This window comes from Triturus cristatus, chromosome 1_2 (assembly GCF_964204655.1).
Source record: "Triturus cristatus chromosome 1_2, aTriCri1.1, whole genome shotgun sequence".
NCBI classification, from domain to species: Eukaryota; Metazoa; Chordata; class Amphibia; order Caudata; family Salamandridae; genus Triturus; species Triturus cristatus.
The window spans coordinates 152,780,162-152,798,993 of NC_140580.1; the positions used below are offsets into that span (position 1 = coordinate 152,780,162).

The following is an 18,832-nucleotide window of genomic DNA, read 5'->3' on the forward strand; positions in this document are numbered from 1 at the left end:
TTTCACACAGAACCTGCAAATGTTTTCGGGTTTTGTTCTTTTCCCGGGATTTGGTCAGAACATCATAGACAAGGTCAACGAACAATAAAACCTTGTTATTCTTTCTGGCCAGACACTAGCACCTAGACATACCACAATGCAGCTGGTGTGTATCTGCACACATCTTGTCATAAAGATGAGCACAGGAACCAAAAACACACACATGGAACGAGAGTTCTGAGACAAGAGCACTGCGTGTGTTGAGGAGTAAAGCGTCTGCTGTATATGCTAAGGAACGGGGTCCACCACTAATCACAGATCTTTTATATATATAATCATTTAGCTTCAGTAGCAGTGGAGGGGGGTTTAGGTTCCTCTTTCCTATATGATGACAGGGCTTTTCATGGTATATGGTTTATTAACTGTGCCAACAGTATTTTTAATATGCATTTGTTTGCTAATTCTGGCATGAATACTGCATTTCAGAGCACAATAATATAAACAAGCATTTGAAATGCAGTAGGTCTCGCATTATTAAAGTTTGAGCTATTGGCATTGCTAATAATAATGCAACACCAATAGCTCATACATTCAGTAATGCGAGACCTATTGCATTGCAAATGCTTGTTGATTTTGCATTCTCTGTATCATTGAGAGCTTTCCTGGCAATGACTCTGTACCTCCTTACTTTTGAATTTTGTAATAAAATCCTTTAATTTTTCCATTGATATAGAACTCATTTATTGAGTGAGCCCATTTTCAGAATTGATTATTTTCATGAAATTTTGATGCATTGGAAGGTGCTTTAACACGGGGACACATTGTCTCACGAAACTGAGGTTGAATAACCGTTTTTGATCCAGAAAGAGTAGACATTTTGATTGAGGTGAATTTTGGGGTGCCCCACATCCACACCAGCAACTGATGGCTGTGTGTGAGGACTGGTCTTTTCTGTACCTGTGCCTTAGCCCCCAGAAATGGTTTCCTTTTTTCCTACATTTGCCTGAAGACCTTTATTACAATCCTGTCAGCAGGAATTATTCATTTTATGAATACAATTAAAACATATGCCCTCAGAATAAGGACAGCTATAAGGGTTGTGCCTACAGTAACCCATCATTTAAGGTGGCTGAAACAGTGATGAAGTTCAGGTCACAGGACCATAGACCGATATCAGATGGTAATGGGAAAGATGTTTGATAGGCCATAAAAAAATGCAACTAAAATAAGGCTTAAAGAAAGGAAGAAAGCATCTTTCTATCCAGGGCATCAATTATATCTAAATATTATTTCATTAAGCTGAGGACAACCTTTAACATCTGCCACATTAAATTGCTAGGAAGCCGGTTGAACTCTAGGTACAGGAGAAGGGGTGTAAAGAATATTCCATTTCCAGGGAACCACAAAACACTGGAAATCACCACCAGATGGCCGAGTGTATTAAGGCGCAGTTGCTACATAACTACTATTATGGCATCAGAGTGAGGTCGATAGCATACATGCCAACATTTATAAACATGAAAGAGGGAGATTTAAAGAAAGAAATGGAAGAATTTATTTTCCCCATTGACTTGCATTGAAAGGGAGGCAGGCAATTTTAGGCAGGAGAAAACTAAAACAAAGCTGCATTTGACATAAAAAATTTGGAGTCTCCAGCCTGAATCAGGTCGTTTGCCATGTATGCGATAGGTAGGGAGGTTTTCACTACAGCATGTGTGAAGTACAAAGAATCTACTGCCACTGAGCCCTGGAGGAAGCATAATCAACGTATACCTTAGACCAGTGGTCCTTACCCTATGGTCTATGGTCCCCGGCAGCTCCATTTCTTTAATCGGAAAGGGGGCTAGCCTGCACTTTTTAGGAGAGCTGAAATACTTCCACAGGCTGCGTACCACTTCCTAATAAGCACCGTGTACTCTGTTATCATCAGATCCTGGGGCCCTATTACTTATAGGGCGCATTTTCCCTGTTTGCCCCACAGCGCACCTTAAAACAGGTGCACTGGGTGCAAAAAGGGAAAGTGCGCCCTATTCCATTGAAAGCGCTGCCCCAGGGGCAGCCACAAGGTTGTGCTGCTCTGGGTGCAGCTAATTAAATGAAAGACTTTGAAGCAACTATTCCTTGTTTAACTGTGCAGGCGCCAACCCACCTGCACTTTTAATCAGGGAGAGAGATCTCTTGCAGGCGGGTGCAGGGAGTGACTGCACCTGCCTTCAAGGGGATGCCGGGGGCGTCCATAGGACCCTCTTTCCCTCCACCAGAGGGTTGCCATCAGGGGCGCACTGACAGTGCGCCACATTTTGGGTGGTGCACCATCAGTGTGCCTCCTGACAGCTTCTTTGCCTCTGCGTCCACATCTATAATACGGTGCAGTTGCAGAGGCAAAGGGATTCACTCATTTGCATGGGGCTATGACCCTATGCAAATGAGGGAACACCCTCTGGTGATAGCACTGGCATTATATGTGCCCCAGCGCTATCTGTATTACAGAAAGGGCTGCACAAGTGTCTGCGGCCCTTTTTGTAACACCTAAGTAGCCAGTGGGCACTCAAAACGGGCGCAGTTGCTCGTTGCGCCCCCATGGCACTTTCCATAATACGGTCGCTGGTATTCTAGCTTTTAAGCAATCACTGGCTTTGTCGCCTTATGGTACAAAGATGCTGCACGGTCTCCAGCTTTGTCCATACTAAGCTCAAGGGCTGCCTTTTTTTTGCCTGAGGCCAAAGTCATATGGGTGCTACTTATATCCTACCATGTGTGCTGAGAGCTCTGATTTCACATGGTTACCTATTGATTTGTGAATACAACCTGGGCCATTTAACATTGATAGTTGCTCTCTGCCTTCAGTTGCAGAGGAAAGTATGTGTGCTGCATTCATAAAGTGTGTATTTCATGTACTTGTTTTTATGAAACACTTTATTGGATTTTGTAGAGTCAGCAAAGAAAACATAGGAAATGCAATTCATGTCACCATCAGTACGTCATTCATAACAATCAGAACAAAATTTGTATTTACTGACAACTGTTTCAAGATCGACTCAGTGAAGGTCGACAGGCCCTTGAAGTTGATCAGTCTCAAATACAATCCCCTCTGTAAATGCACCAACCTCCCTGAATCTTAAAATGTTTCTGAGCCACCCCCCCCCCCCCCCGCTCAGTACACCAGGATCTCAAAACTCATACAATGGTCCAAAGGTTGTAATCCTTAGCAATATTTCGCTTAGCGACAAGCAATTCTACCCAAGAGAGTTCTAATTTATAGCAATTTGAGTTAGTGTCAATTAATATGTTAAGTCGTGCCATCCTTGAATCGTCTGGCAATTCTATCCCAGTAGACCTTGCAGTATGTGGTAAACACACTTACAGAAGTGCCTTACTTTCCGGCATAGACATTATGTGTGAAGAAAGGGCCCTGCCTGGGTCCTTCATTTGAGACATGCACCCCCTCACAGACCACATTGGACCTTCCACACAGCTCACTCATTTCTCTTCTACTGTCCACTGCTCGACCTCTACATCACCTCCTTATCATTCATGATCAATTCATTCAAACATTGACGTGTTATAACTGCGCAGAACTGAAAACCCTATGGACATACAATCAATCATCTCAAACTCCTGTCTCCAAAAACTGAGATCAAGCCCTGTGGACATTGGAGGTCATATTGATCTGTTATTTACAGTGCTAAGATGCAGTATAAGTGTGGTCACGTGCACCACAGAAATATAATTATTATTACATCTCTTAACAATCCATAGTTAGTATTTCCCAAATGCCCAAACATTTTAATGTTTAGTCATTTGTATTGGTTTCTGTCACAGGATTGTAGTCGTCAACTGACCCACAGGAAAAATAAATCCACATATGCCTCATCCCCACATATTTATTGTATATTTCGATGTACATTTTTTAAACTATGGATAATGAAGAACACAGAATGCGCGGTTCAAAAATGTGGATGAGCCAAAATAAGGAAAGTTTAGCATACTGATAATAGTTACTATGGAGAAGGTAACCTCACCATCAGAAACATAACGCGTGTCCATCACCTCCCTGCACGAGGAAGGCACGTGCTCGTTATAGCCTTCTTGGCAAATATGAACCTTTTTCACTATTCAGGGGGTTCATGATTGACACTTCTGCCACTAACAGAGGGCGCCATAGTGAGTGTTTGTGTGGCTTGCTTCAGCATAGAAAGGGCCCTGGACTCAGACTGTCAGTGCCATGTACAGGGAAGAAGAGAACCATCAAAGATTTTGGAAGTATTGACAAATTTTGATTAGCTCTTGTAAATTCCTCGAGGAATGCTCTCGCGGTATATTTCCAAACAAAAGAAAGGGCTTTTCACAGCACACACATAGCTTTGGTGTGTGATCAGCCTGGAAATTCATTTTCAGGAGTTTTGTCCTCTCAAGAGCTTCTTTTTCTCGCTGGTGTCTCAGGTCTGAGATCTTGGAAAAGTATCACCGGCCATGCTTCATCTTCATCTCCGGCCCTCTGCAAACTTTCTTCAAGATGGTAGATGGTCGTGCTGAAGGTTTTTACCTCAGTGGTTAAAATCATTTCTGGAGGACGAAAATCAGCAGCAAGACAAACCTTAAGGCTGCAGCATGTTGGGGCTCTGAGGGGGCAAGAATGTTAAACGAGCAGTTGGTTGCACTGTGGTTTCAACTTCACACCAAGACACTTTGAGCAGGAAAAATAGAAAAGTTAAAACCACTGAGGATGCATCTTTTTTATGAGTGGAAGTGGCATGCTGTTCCCAGGCAGAGATTTTTTCCAAAGTTGTTCCACGACCTCTACCAGCAACCTTGAACAAAAGTTCTCAGATATTTGGGATTGTCTGCTCAGGCTCCAACACATTATTTTTTCCAGATGTAACAGGAGCTGCCGTTATGCTCGAGCAGAGGGGTGGGTGGGTTGAGGGGGGGAAGGGGCACTAGGAGTAGCAGGGGGATAAAAAAAATGTAAACTTACCTGCAGCCGTCCCCGTCGTGCTCTTCTGCTCTTCTTCACCTCTTCAGGAAGGCACAGGCTCCCAGAATGCCCTGCAGCCAATCCTGAAGCTGCCCTCACATGAGAGCAGTATAGGAGAGTAGGATCTGCTTCACATGTTTACCCCCACTTTTTGCTGGTGTTTCACTGTTTTTCGACTTTAGTCAGGCTGGGACCCTGCTAATCAGGGCCCCAGCCTAGCTGCTTCCTCTCTAAAATGATTCTATGGACTTTAGGTACAGTTCAGATTGGAACTGAGGTGCCCTTGTAAGCCCCTAGCATATGGTATACTATGTACCCAGGGCATAGGTACCCCAGAGGCCTACCAGGGGCTGAAGCATGTATTATGCCACCCCTGGAAAACCACCCAAAATGACATCACAGGTCTGCTACTGCAGCCTGGGTAAGGTGGTGCATGCACCCCTTACTGAGATATAGGTTCACTAAACTTGTCTAAACAGCTAGAGTCTTGCTTTCTGTTTTACTTTGAAAGTGTTCTTTGTTTTACCTAATACATGTGGTAATGCGACACAAGTGGGGGGTCCACGAGTGATGCAGTTATGGTACGGGCCCCTTTTGGCTCCACCACGGTGATGCCACTGACTGATTCACCTCGATTCTTCCAGACAGGCAATAGCTTACTTTGTCTCAAGAGCAACTGTATCCACCAGTCTCAGGAGGTAAGTTCCAGAGGGGCGAGCAGGTTTTACTATCATGGTTGTGACCCCTTTAGCCCCTTTTCTGGTTCAACCAGGCAAACCTTCTTCAATGCAGCAGGTTGGGATTTCTTTCTTTCTCCTGTCCAGACATATTCTTCCCTTGTAGGGGGTATGTTGAAGTCTTAACCAAGCAGACACTAGTGTTGGGACCAAGCCAATTCTAACGCAATTGCTAGGCTACCCAGTTCCAGAAAAGTGAACCAAAGCAAAGTGATGTAGTCCTTTGCATAAGTGCATGCTATGCGAAATCAAAACTATCTCCTTGTCCCAGGTACCAAACATCCTTAATAATGCCTCACTGTCTCAACTGTGCAGCGCCCCCCTGCCTTCAAACTCCAATTCTGACCCTCCCAGTTCAGCCCCTTCCATAGGGCCAATACTTGGGCCAGGGCTGGCAGGACCTGACTCCACACATTCACTATGGCAGCTCTTGTGAATTGGGAAAGGTGTTCGAAATGTTAATAATCACAAATATTCTGCCTTTGCAGCAGGAAAGGATTTCATACTGCCATCAGGGGCGTTAGTTCTTTGAAATGGCAGAAGGATAGCAAGGCCAACAAAAGTTGTGATTCCGCATAGACCTATACACGCCTCTTAAATGCACATCAGCTGGGCTCAGTAAGAATACATTTCAAATTTATTAACGGTTACAAAGGTAATAGGTCAAATGAATTGTGCACATTTGGTTTCATAAACAACTCCGGAACAAAAGTAAAAACATTGATGTTGCGTTCGTCTTTATATAAGGGGGAAACATGTTCTGCAGCACGGTTTCTGTCTAAATGCACAATCTAAAATCACAAATTATATTTTTGAAGCACGTGGGCGAATCCTTAACTCCTCCTTCCTACACATGTACTCTGTGCAGTTGTGCAGGGCTCCTGCAGAAGAACAGTTGCATCATCAGAATGATATTCCAATTTGGAAATATAAATGTCTGTTCTTAACAGGGCACATGCAGCTGGGCCTGTTCAACCAGCTTCTGCCACCATAACAATCTAAATACTAGATGACGAAAGCAAATACATGGAAGTCAGAGAGGGACAACAAAGTGAAAAGATGGGGTTTTTCTTCCATAGAGACCTGGAGCACCCGACCAGGAAATAGAGCTGAGCTATTGACTGGAGCTAAAAGAAAATACATTTCTGGTCAGCACTGGCCCTGCTCCTGCTCCTTCTTTTAATATTTTTTTGTTTGGCCACACGTTTGTAAGTTCAACTTGCATGGATGGGGGTATGTCAAAATTAGGCACTGTGGTTCTCATTTTAAATTTTGAGTCAAACTATCAAACCATACAGTGATGCCTACCTGGCCATCGTCTATTTTTACTATTTGTAATATAACAATGTATGGGAGATCTGAGTCCATCGATGGAAAATGTGTCATTTTAATGTGTGAATACGTTTGTACCATTTGTGTAATATTTATCCTAATATCTGTTATTTTGGAACTAATAAGCATGAACTTGAATACATGGTAATCCGGTATAAATATATACGGAACAATAAAACATATTATATTGCTGTCATTGTTACTGCTTTCTGGTAATCTGGTACAAACATATGGAACAATGGCACCCATAGAAGCAATTCCATTGTTATTGTTTCTAAAAGTTACATTGGCAAAGTAACATGGTTGGCAGATAAGGTCACATTTCTTCGGTTTATGGGATCAAGATCGCCTAATGAAAGTTAAATTTAATAGGGCTTATTTACAAGCCTCTTGCGCCACTTTTGTGTCATTTTTAACATGGGAAAAGTGACGTACGGGTGGTGAAAGTGGCTTGTAAATAAGCCCCAACGTATTTAAAGGGAGTTCGTTTTGATCAGCCAAGTGATGTCCTATCCACAAAAGCAGTTTCACCATATAGCATATATATCAATGTCTAACATGACAATGTTCGTCAAGCATTGGAGTATATAGTTTTACGCAAAACCAAAGGAAATGATGAACATTGCAAGCACTCACCCCCAGTCAACTGATCTGGGTTTAATCCATCACCATTCTTTAGCCCACTCTGCCACCCCAGTTCAGACATGGCCATATGCAAATCAGTCTGACCCTGTGCCTCATGGGAACAGTCCAGCCCGAACTGCCAAGCCATGTCTACCCTGGACCGGAAACAAGCTTCCTAGGACCGGTTTCTGGCATTTCAGCCGTCTTCAGCCAGGCTTGCTTGAATCCAGTGTATATAGTTTTACATCAGGAATACAACCATTTTAATGTATATTTTGAATAATGCTTTCTTGCCTGTAACACAACACACAGTGATGCTGGAGAGATAGAGAATATGTAGGGATGGGATTTTCTTTGCATCCATATATCAAAGCAATGATTCAAACCGCTGGCCAAGCAGGGGCTCTAGGGTGACTGCTCACTAGACATTAACACACAGACCGAGCAGGTTTTCCACCTTTTGCACTGTCCACCACACTTTATTTTCCACATTGTTTAATCATATCTACGTGGCCATCTTCCAGCTTGGTATTTAGCACACCCAAGCCCAGACTTTAACCTTATAGTTGCGTGGCAGAATTCACCATTTGGTTCTTTCAAAAAATACCTTTAATTTGTTGCTGGGTGTTTTTACAGCACCACTGCTCCCTGCAATCCTTCTTGCAGAGTTGGATACATCTTTAATTTCTAACTAGGAAAAATAGTGCCTGCTACTGCTTATTCGTGTGGCGTGGTTTGTGCTCCGCCACTCTGTGCCCATGCTTCCTCCTGGGAAGGTACAGTTATTAGGATATTTAGTCAGTCCTTCCCGTGCTGATAGCATCTGCCGTTTTAGATAAAGGAGCTTTGAAACATTGTATGCCACTAAATAGACACAACTTTGGCACCAAATATACCTAATTCGGTCGCAGCACCACCTGCTTCTATTAGATCACCTCTAGACCCGCCCACTCAAACTGGATCAAACATGGCTGGTATATCGCCCCACAACATTAAACTGGAACACTGTCCTGCACGCAGTGGAGACGCAGACAACCTGCCGACACTGGGAAGGGTCCACTCATTCTGAAAGAGGATCGCAGGCCAAGAAATACATCCTCAGTTTTGTTATTGCCATCCATATTGAACAAGGTTCCTGTAGTATACAACTGATGGAAAACTACTCAGCAGTCAAGAGCTCTGTGGTAAGAAATGCATAGTCCACTCTCCAGTTGGCACCCGCTGGGCAAATGTTCCAACCAACCATCATAAGTAGGTAAGATGGTTAGAAAAGTAGACTTCAATGACTTTTGTTTGTGGGTGCTGTCATTACACAGTCCAATATCCTTTTGTGTGGAGGACATCTACTCCTGGAGACCCGCATAGAGGCTTTCAATCTGACTCTTGAAGTACTTGGACACCTCAGCTCGCTTTGCCTTCAGGGTTGGTGTCAGCAGACCGTTCTCGATGGATAACAGCTCAAGGTGAATGTGAATGTCTTTGACCTGATGGAAGTGAAAGAAAAGGTCAATTTGTGAAATGCCTTGTATTGCAATTGGTGGTTGCCATGAAATAAGTGCATGGAAAACAATAGTATGATTTGGGCTTGCAAGCAACTCAACTATTATAATTTTTGTTTCTAATATTGAAGGTCAAAAGTAGAATTCCTTAGTATGTGCATTCTTTGAATTGTTCATTTGGAAAGGTTTGATTGATTTGTCAACATTTTAGGGTGTCACTCATTCCAAAAGTTAAGCAACACCTTGTACAAACTATGTCTAAACTGTGGAGGAGTGTCAATTTAATGGACTGTATTCTACTCCTGTATTCTAGAATAACATGGTGTGCACCCAGAACTTGTCTGTGGAATCCTTACCACCAGAAGCACTGCAATACTATTGCCCACCTATCTCCTAACTCTCAATGACATGCTAGTGGCCTTGAGCCCCAAAGGGTCAGTAGCCTCCACAGCAAAAGTTAGCCCGTGACCTACAATAGGCCCAGCTTTAGACAAAGTGGCCTTTCACCAATCTATTGCTAAAAGGGATGGTGGTTATATTCAGCACAGGCTTGTGGTTGCAGCTGTTGTGTGAGAGAATTGTGTGGACCAGCAGAATAATTTACAATAACCAATATAATCTGTGTTCTCTTCATCTCTCACTCTTCCTCCCTTCACTACATTTTTAAAGGCTGCAACCAAAGATGGAATAAGAGCACCACTCCGACATGATACTAAAACACTCCGCACATTGGAGTAGAGTAGAATGTGGTGGAGTGCGCTGGGGTTGATTGAAGTAGTATGGATTGACGTGGAGTGGGCTATATTGGAGTCTAGTGGGTTAGATTTGAGTGGAGTGGGTTAGATTAGAGTGGAGTGTGGCAGTTTAGATGGGTGTAGATTATAAAAAGTGGAGTAGAGTAGATTTGGGTAGAGTGGAGTGGAGTGTGGTAGAGTGGAGTGGGGTAGTTTGGGTGAACTTGAGTGTGATAGATTGGAGTGGATTGTGGTAGATTGGAGTGGGTAGATTGTGGTCGATTGGAGTTGGGTAGATTATAGTGGAGTGAGTAGATTAGAGTGGAGATGAGATTGGTAGATAGCAGTGGAGTTTGGAGTGGGGTAAATTGGAATGGAGTGAGGTAAATCGGACTTGGGTGGGTTGGAGTGTAGCCTAATGGAATAGAATGGAGTGGGGTAGAACAGAGTGGAGTCAGGTAGATTGGAGTGGAGTGGAGTGGTTTGGATTAGTTTGGAGTAGGGTAGACTGGGGTAGATTTGAACAGAGAGGGGTTGAGTAGAGTGGAGTGTGGTAGATTGGGGTGGAATGGGTTTGATAGGAGTGGGGTGGGGTTGACTGGGTTAGACTGAGTGGAGCGAGGTAGAGTGGAGTGGATTTGAGTGGAGTGGGGTATATTGGAAGGGAGTGGGATAGACTACGGTGGAGTGGAGATGAATAGATTGGAGTGGAGTGTGGTAGACTGGACCGTAGTGGTGTGGATTGGGGTAGATTGGGTTAGAGTAGAGTACATTGAAGTGGGGTACATTGGAGTAGGTTGGGGAAGATTGGGGTGGGTTTGAGTGGGGTAGATGGGAGAGGAGTGGGGTAGATTAGATGGAGTGGAGTGGAGTGGGGTAGATTGGAGTGGAGTAGATTGGGGTAGATTGGAGCTGGGCAGGTGGAAAGGGGTAAGTAGTGTGTAGTAAAGGGATGTGTAGAGTGGAATGGCGTGTTGTGTAGTGGAGTGAGTGGTGTAGATTGGAGTGACATGGAGTTGAGTGGTGTGTTGTGTCATAGAGTGTCTTAGAGTGGAGGGGCGAAGGGTGGAGTGGCATGTCACAGAGTGGAGTGGAGTATCATAGAATGCAGTGGTGTGGCATAGAGTGGAAGGGCATAGAGTGGAGTGGCGTAGTGTGGCGTATGCATTATTTAGTAGTGCACTGCCATTACAGACAACCCATTTTCACTTGAAGTGACCATTACATCTACACCGAAATAGGGTTTTTACCGCACACAAACGATAATCTGTGCATATGCCACCACCTAGTGTATTGATGTGTTTTGATCGCATTCAAATATTTCTTTCCAGAATTACAAAAAAAGGTGCTTCATTTGCACTAATTCTGATATATTCTGAAACATTAGCACTGTTCATTATTTTATTTTTTGTTGCTTGCTAGAAAAAACATCCTACAGCCTCTCCTCTTACATGGATACTCAGCAGGATTGTCATATAAATTCTCTCACTTTGAAGTCAGAGAAAGAAAAGTAAACACCAAGCTCCCTCGGAAGACAGAGCTTGACATTTGACCTCTGTCTCTGAATGCACAGCAAATGTGACTCGGTAAGAGCAAGATATAAAGGCCTGTTTACAGAAAGCAAGTTAATGGAAGAATACAGTAAACAAGATTTGGGCAACAGGAGGGAGAAACTCAAGGTGGACAGCCTAAAGCACATAAAGTCAGCAAATGGAAAGTCAGAAAATGTGAGTTACAATCCACAAAGCCAATGGTAAGCAAAGAGTGTACTGCATTTGTATATCAGCTTTCTCAATGTCCCCAAGATGTCTGTAGCAAACCAGACAGTTGTGCTGTCTGGTGCGTTTCGACCTAAAAAGTACCTGTGTTTTTTACTGCTCCCTGTAATACATTGAAATACAATTCTTTTGTTTTGGTTTACTTTCTTTGTTATAAATATAGCATTTAAAAATATTGCATAGAGTTCTGATGCTAACGTGTTTTTTGCTGAAATTACTTTAAATGACTATTCCCTCCTCCCCTGTAATTTGTTTTCTTTAAAACTGCACAGTCTTTGTAAATTTGACACAGATTTCACGTTTGTTTTTTAAAAACGACTTCATGAAGTTCCAGATCAAAAACTGGGGAGGGAGTAGGCGTTTCTATTTGAAACGTATTCCATAGATAGGTGAACACCTTTACGCTTTCAAGTTTCTTGGTATTCACTAGTGTTTACTACCAGTTTCTTGCCCTGAAAATAATGCTTATGTCATTTATGTTAACAGCAGAAGTAAATGTGTATTCATGGTAGGAAGTGGGGGGGGGGGGCACCCCAAAATTAGTGGAGGTTTCATGAACATGGGATCTTGAGGTTAAAAATATTTTCCATACAGAGGGAAAATCATTATAAGCATTATTTTTAAGCATATGTAAATGAACAACATATACATTTAGTCATACATAAAAGGTGGCAGTTGTGAGTAACAGATTTCCCCAAAGAATTTCAAAATTTCTCCTGCAAAACTAACAATCTGAGATTCCAATGAGTAGTTGTGGAATCCAGTCAGAAAATTCGACCTGAGTATATTTCCAGATAATTTTGTAAACAGGTTCAATATTTATTACAATTCATTGAAGAAACTTCACCCTCAATTTCAACTTAAATCCGAGATCCCATTCCGATTACTTATTGAGGGAAATTGCTGAAAACTCTGCAAGACTGCCAAACAGAAAGACTGTAATGGAAGTTGTGCCAAAGTCAGCTCCCATCTCTGCCAAAAACATCTAAGAAGCTGTGAGTTATCTGATCTGAGAGTTGGGTATTGGGCTCACATTTCTATGAGTGAGGTCGAGGAGAGTGCCAGAGAAGAAGGCATAGGGATCTCTTCGGGGTCTGTAAGCTGCTTAAACAATTTGAAATATTTAGACATTACATAGACTCAATGTAGATCAGCAGATCTACATCAGTAGTTCTCTGTGCGAAATGTTGCCAGTGCCTACAAGGTCTGTTGTTTGATGCAATACAATGATTTGGTCCCATCTCTTGAAATGAAATGCACATACTTGTTCGAAAGATTTCAGGCCAGCTTTTTTCCCCAGTGTGACCATGTCTTCGACGATAGCTTTCTTCACTGCCTAAAAGAAATATCAAACACATAATAAAACTCGATCGTTTGTGGCTGAATAACTTATTAGCACAAGAACCTGAAATGGCAAACAAAAACTCAATGACCGGCATTCACTTTCGTCACATAGGCACATACCGACCAGTAACTCAGAACAACACGCACAAGCCCACGCTCACACACACACACACGTGCCACACAGTCCACACGTGCCACACAGTCATACACACGCACACTCACTCACACACTCCACGCAGTAATACACATGCACCCAGACGCATGCCCACACTCATGCGCATGCCCCTCTAAAATCACCTCCTCTCGCATGCATACAGTTTGAGGTCGTTTTCCTAGAATTTCTGTTCCAAGCTGATTTTAACAATAAATTCTTAAGAACTTCCTCATCTGACCTACACTCAGCGATCTGCGTGGAAGGTTGGTAAATTCCCTGCTTCAGCCTAGAGTATCCAGCACAAGATATTCTGTCCTGAGCTCCCAGTCCCTGGCATCAAGGACTACTAGGTTATCCAACCTCATGCAAATGAAGTAGAAGTAGGCCAACAGAGTGATAAAGTGATGCTCTATCTCTTCTTTTTAGGTCTCGTCTACGCAGCACAAATGCGCTGCACAGGAGGGCCTTTAGCCGTTGCTCTGCTCTTTTTTGAAGCATATACTTGCGCTTGTGGCGGCATTTACCTTGCGGGAGCGAGCAGTGGCGCGCATGCTAATTGGCTGTTGCTCGCTCCCACAAGGCGGATGGCACCACAAGCACGCGTGTGCCTGAAAACAGCTGCTGTTACTCCCCCTCTCTCTCACAACCCTCCCGCCCATTCCTTTCTTTGATGCCAGCGTGGGGCGCGCGCATGCTTGTTTGCTTTTGGTGTAATCTGTAATTAATGTATGTTTAATTCATAATTGGATTGTATCCTCTTAAATGTGAAATTGAGCACTTCACCAATAATGTTACATAACACTAAGACTGTTGATTCCTCTTGAATTCTATCACCGCAAATCAAGCATTTCAGAAGATCGGTTTGTCAACCCTCAATCAGTTTTTCTTATCTGAGTGCACATAACGCGGTCCTCCCGTAAGGGTCAATAGGCATTCTCGAATTACCATAATTATTTTTGAAGAGAACGTCGCTTTCTAACCATAAGTGGCACGTTATGTCCGAGTTTTGTTGTGACTCAGTAACTCTTCAGTATCAATGATACTGACCCATGCCCTCTCCGGTATCAGTTTACACAGACAAAAGCATTTAGCGGCTGTCACGGGCCGCGCACGCTTTCAGCGTGGAAACCGTGACGTAAACCATTCATGGTATTTCTACAGTGGGCAGACAGCTTCATTCAAGACATCAGCTGACCACTGTTACATTGAGCGAAACTATTCAGGTAAGTGGGTTTGCTGGCACTTACATTCTCCCATCGTAGAGTGTTTCATTCCCTATGCGCACTTGCAAAGCCGGCATTCTTTTTTTAAAAATAAAATTGTAATCGAACTTCACGACGCCTCTCTCTCTCTACCTCTCTCTACCTTTCTCTACTTCTCTACCTCTCTCTACCTCTCTCTCTACCTCTCTACCTTTCTCTACCTCTACCTCTCTACCTCTCTCTACTTCTCTCTACCTCTCTCTCTCTCTACCTCTCTCTCTCTCTACCTTTCTCTCTCTCTCTCTACCTTACTCTCTCTCTCTACCTCTCTCTCTCTACCTCTCTACCTTTCTCTACCTCTACCTCTCTCTACTTCTCTCTACCTCTCTCTCTCTCTCTCTCTCTCTCTACCTCTCTACCTCTCTTTCTCTACCTCTCTACCTCTCGCTACCTCTCTCTACCTCTCTCTCTCTACCTCTCTACCTCTCTCTACATCTCTCTACCTCTCTCTACCTCTACCTCTCTCTACCTCTCTACCCCTCTCTACCTCTCTCTACACCTCTCTACCTCTCTCTCTCTACCTCTCTCTCTATATCTCTCTCTCTACATCTCTCTCTCTACATCTCTCTCTCTCCCTCTCTCTCTCTCTCTACCTCTCTACCTCTCTCAAAGATGGCAGCAGCGTCTACGTGGGATGCGGTGGACTAAGTGGCAGCCGGAGCCTGATAGCACTGCTTGTCTTTTTTTAAAAAAAAACAAGCATTGGCATAGCCAATAGTTCTCCCCTTTGGGACCTCATAAGTGTTTAGTTATCCAGTACAATATCCTTGGTGCAACAACATCAAGTGTTGCATGGCTAAGGTCCCAAAGGCGAGACCTATTGGCTATGCCAATGTTTGTTCTATATACTTATAGTTTATTCCATTCGACATCTCCCTCCTACCCCACATACATCATATTTCTCTTTTAATGGAGATTAAGATAAAAATTCAAAATATTTTAAGTGAAAACCTTTTCTTATGTACTAGGCTGTAATAGTTATGTTACCAATGTGGGAAGAGATGACTTGATCTGGTTTACCACAGATGGCGTTCTTACACGTACAACTGCATGTTAAACTTGGTTGGCTATATTATGATTTCCATGCTTATCCTATCATAACCTTTTCCCATCGGAATGATTACATTTGTGTTTGTCTACCTAAGCACTTTTGCTGCTGCACAACTGTTGTACAATCGTATTGTCCACCGTCTATGGAAGGTGAGTAGAGGCCCCTCGACAAATTGTCTTAGATGTTAACAAAGGGTAGGCGAGTTAATACATTTTTATGGAATGGATACGCACAGTCATCCGACAGTATTGGTGTGAGGTTTCCAGAGATCTATCTGCAGTACTAGGAAGGCAAATAATTTGCTTCCATCTTGGGTGTCTCCGGAGAGGAGAAATATGTGCGGTGTGAGTGAGCTTTTCATAGATTTGGGGCTTCTGCTGTCTAAAAGGGATATTGCAAAATGCTGGTGGCCTCTCGTGCCCCCCACTGATATGTAACGGATTGGAGCTATAGACCGTTGCACACCGACGGAGTGTGATATTAGGAGCCGGAAGCTGCCTGCGCAGAAATGCACACCTACGGGGCTCCTGGCTGGATCATTTTCATTTATCAATGGGTTAAAACCTTATTCCTATACTAGCTGGGAGGTTGCTAATTTATGTTCTAGATTATGTGTACGCTTGACCATTGATTATCACTTTTATGACTATATTTCGCAAGCAGCATGATCTTTTTACCCATCACTGTGATAGTTTAGCACCAATAAAATTTGTTATTAAAAAAGCCACCGCATCAGAGGCAGAAGATATGCTATTCTAATGTCAATAAGCGGAGCTGCAAAATCCAAAGGTGCGTTTTTCAAAAGCCATAATAATTATTTTGAATAGGTTCGAGGCCTAAAGACATACATTGAGAGAATATTGCTTACTGGATTTTTGCAAAGTTCTTCAAAGGAGCCTTTAATTCCCAGCTTGGCAGCAAAATCCGGCAATGCTTCTGAGTCAGGAACCACAATACCCACCAGAGAAGCCTTGGAAAAAGAATATGATATGCAATTATGTTATAGACACTGGCACTCGAATATGGTCCTGCCTGTGGACTGGCATGCTATTTCACAACTTAGAATATCTGATGTAGCTTTGGTCAAAGTGTATTATAGTTGTTTATGATGATGTCACATATTTTAATTTTACTTCCCATTAGTACAGTTTCTGAAACCCTTCTTATGAGCATTGCAGTGTACGAATGCGTTATATCTTTAAAACAGATTATTTTCTTGTTCTGTGATAACATTTGAGATCAATTACATAGCATGCACAAGAAACCAGGCAAAGGAAAGGGCTGCCCAGGGTGGCAAGGTGACATGGTGACATGTCAAGATGATCCCGTCCAATGTGACCATGCGACACAAAGCCATCATCCGGCCATCTGCTACAACTAAAGGCTTCAGGAATCATTGACACCAAAGCCACGGAAGACCTTTATTACCTTCAGACTGTCCCCATGTATGAAGACCTGGGCCACGGGGGGACTGCTGATGTACACATTCTCAATCTTCTCAGGTGCAATGTACTCGCCCTGGGCCAATTTGAAGATGTTCTTCTTGCGGTCGATTATCCTCAGCGTCCCGTTCTGCAAAGAGGCACAGCTGTTAGCCTGGCATGTTCTCCGCTAAACCTCCATGCACCAGGAGATCTTCTAACAGTGACATTTTGCACAGCTTGTGCTCTGCGAGAGCAGATCCGCTCCCCCTGGTTGGACTGGAGGGATAGCCTGAGGCAGGGATTCAATAATGACATTTAGCTCACCAAAGGCAATATCAGAAGCATCAGGTACCTTCCACCTGTGTCCATCTTTGTGGAAGGTACCTTGTGGAAATAATAGGCAGAGCATTAACCTTATTACCATATTCTATAGCTGATCTCACAAAAGGAATCAAATACACCCTAAATGGATATTAATTGCCTGCTATTTCTTTATGGGTCCAAGCCAAACGTGAGTTGACATAATGGGTGGGCATGCAATTAACTGATGATAATGCATCATTAGAATTAACAGTAGTACGTGGGCCTTGCTGAGCTCATCCTCAAGCCCAAAGTTAATGCCAACCTGCCCTGCCAGGTACTTCCATCTGGCCCTTCTTTTCCTTCCACTTGTTCTTTCTCACATCATCGCTCTCACTCAGACACATTCTGTCCCCTAATCTCTCAGCCTCTATTCAGCTGCGGCCCGTGCAGGTAAGAGCATGGGGCCGATTGGGGGGGATTTACGGACGATGACGAGGGAAAATTAAATAAATAATTACATTTCCCTCGTCATTGTCCGTCGAAATCTCCCCTCACCCGGCCCCACCACCCCACCGCTCTTACCTGTACGGGCCAAGGCTGCCTCTTTTGGTCCCCCCTCTCTCTCACTCTTGCACGCTCTCGCTCTCTTTCTACTTATTCCACTCTTGCCCATTTTCCACCCTTCTCTCCCTCTTCCCTTTTCTCCTTAGATCTGGCCTTCCGTAAACAGTTAAAGACGTGGCTTTTCCCCTAAGTGTTTTTGTCTGCCTCAGTTACCCGCTTCAGCCCTGGGATGCCTCCGGGTAGCTATGCGCTATAGAAGTGCTGTTTCATTCATTCATTCAGTTGGAGAAGCTCTGGTAAGCTCCACTGTCTGCGAAGACCTGGGGCCGTATTACAGAAGGTGCCCTGGGGGCGCAACGGGTGTTTATGCCCTCTTTGCGAGCCCCCGGGGCACCTTGGTATTATAGAAGGGGGCACAGACGCTTGTGCGTCCCCTTCTATAATACCGATAGCGCTTGTGCACTTAATACGCCAGCGCTACCTTCAGAGGGTGTTTCTTCATTTGCATAGGGGCGTGCCCTATGCAAATGAGGGAATTCCTTTGACTCTGCGCCCACTCCGTATTACAGACCCGGGCGCAAAGTCAAAGAAGCCCTCAGGAGGAGCACTGACAGTCCGCCATTTAAAAGGTGGCACCCAGTCAGTGAGCCCCTTGAAAGCAACCCTCTGCAGGGGGCAAAGAGGGTCCCATGCAGAGCTTGAGTTGGGCATACACGCAGGTACACAGCGTCGACCCACTATTTTTACAGGTTGGACGCCGTCCCCCTGCCAAGAATTTAGGCCCCACAGAAATATGTTTAACTTGTCCCGGTGGAAGACACCGGGACACGTTAAGCAGCGCCTGTACGTTGTCTGCTTTCCATTCCCAGTAGCAACGTGAAGGCAGGGAGGGAGCCTTTTTTCAACTCCAGCTGGGCCGAAGTTAAGGGGCCATCCAGCCTCATTTTGTTTGTATATGCTGACTAGGGGCCGCCTGGAACCTTACATTTAAATGTAAATGCCCCAGAGGGAAACAAAGGCACATGGCTTGCCTTCTCTTCACAGGTACATAAGAGAGGCATGCTTTTGC

General features: G+C 43.8%; 1 protein-coding gene across 2 annotated transcripts in view; it reads right to left on the minus strand.

Moving 5' to 3' along the window:
• Window positions 1-6,313: 6,313 nt before the first annotated feature.
• The window catches only part of ACSL5 (acyl-CoA synthetase long chain family member 5), a 206,023-nt gene continuing 193,504 nt past the window's right edge, over window positions 6,314-18,832 (minus strand). Inside the window, exons 18-22 of one of the 2 annotated variants that reach the window (XR_014961055.1) lie at window positions 16,901-17,044; window positions 16,341-16,442; window positions 12,926-12,997; window positions 7,496-9,134; window positions 6,314-7,400 (exon numbers count right to left, since the gene is read on the minus strand). Coding sequence is in view for 1 of the 2 variants with exons in the window: in XM_085603410.1 (XP_085459536.1) it covers window positions 8,994-9,134; window positions 12,926-12,997; window positions 16,341-16,442; window positions 16,901-17,044 (459 nt within the window). In the remaining variant the exon portion in view is untranslated. Of the gene's footprint in view, window positions 9,135-12,925; window positions 12,998-16,340; window positions 16,443-16,900; window positions 17,045-18,832 lie in introns of both variants that reach the window. The other variant, XM_085603410.1, reaches the window with a different exon arrangement.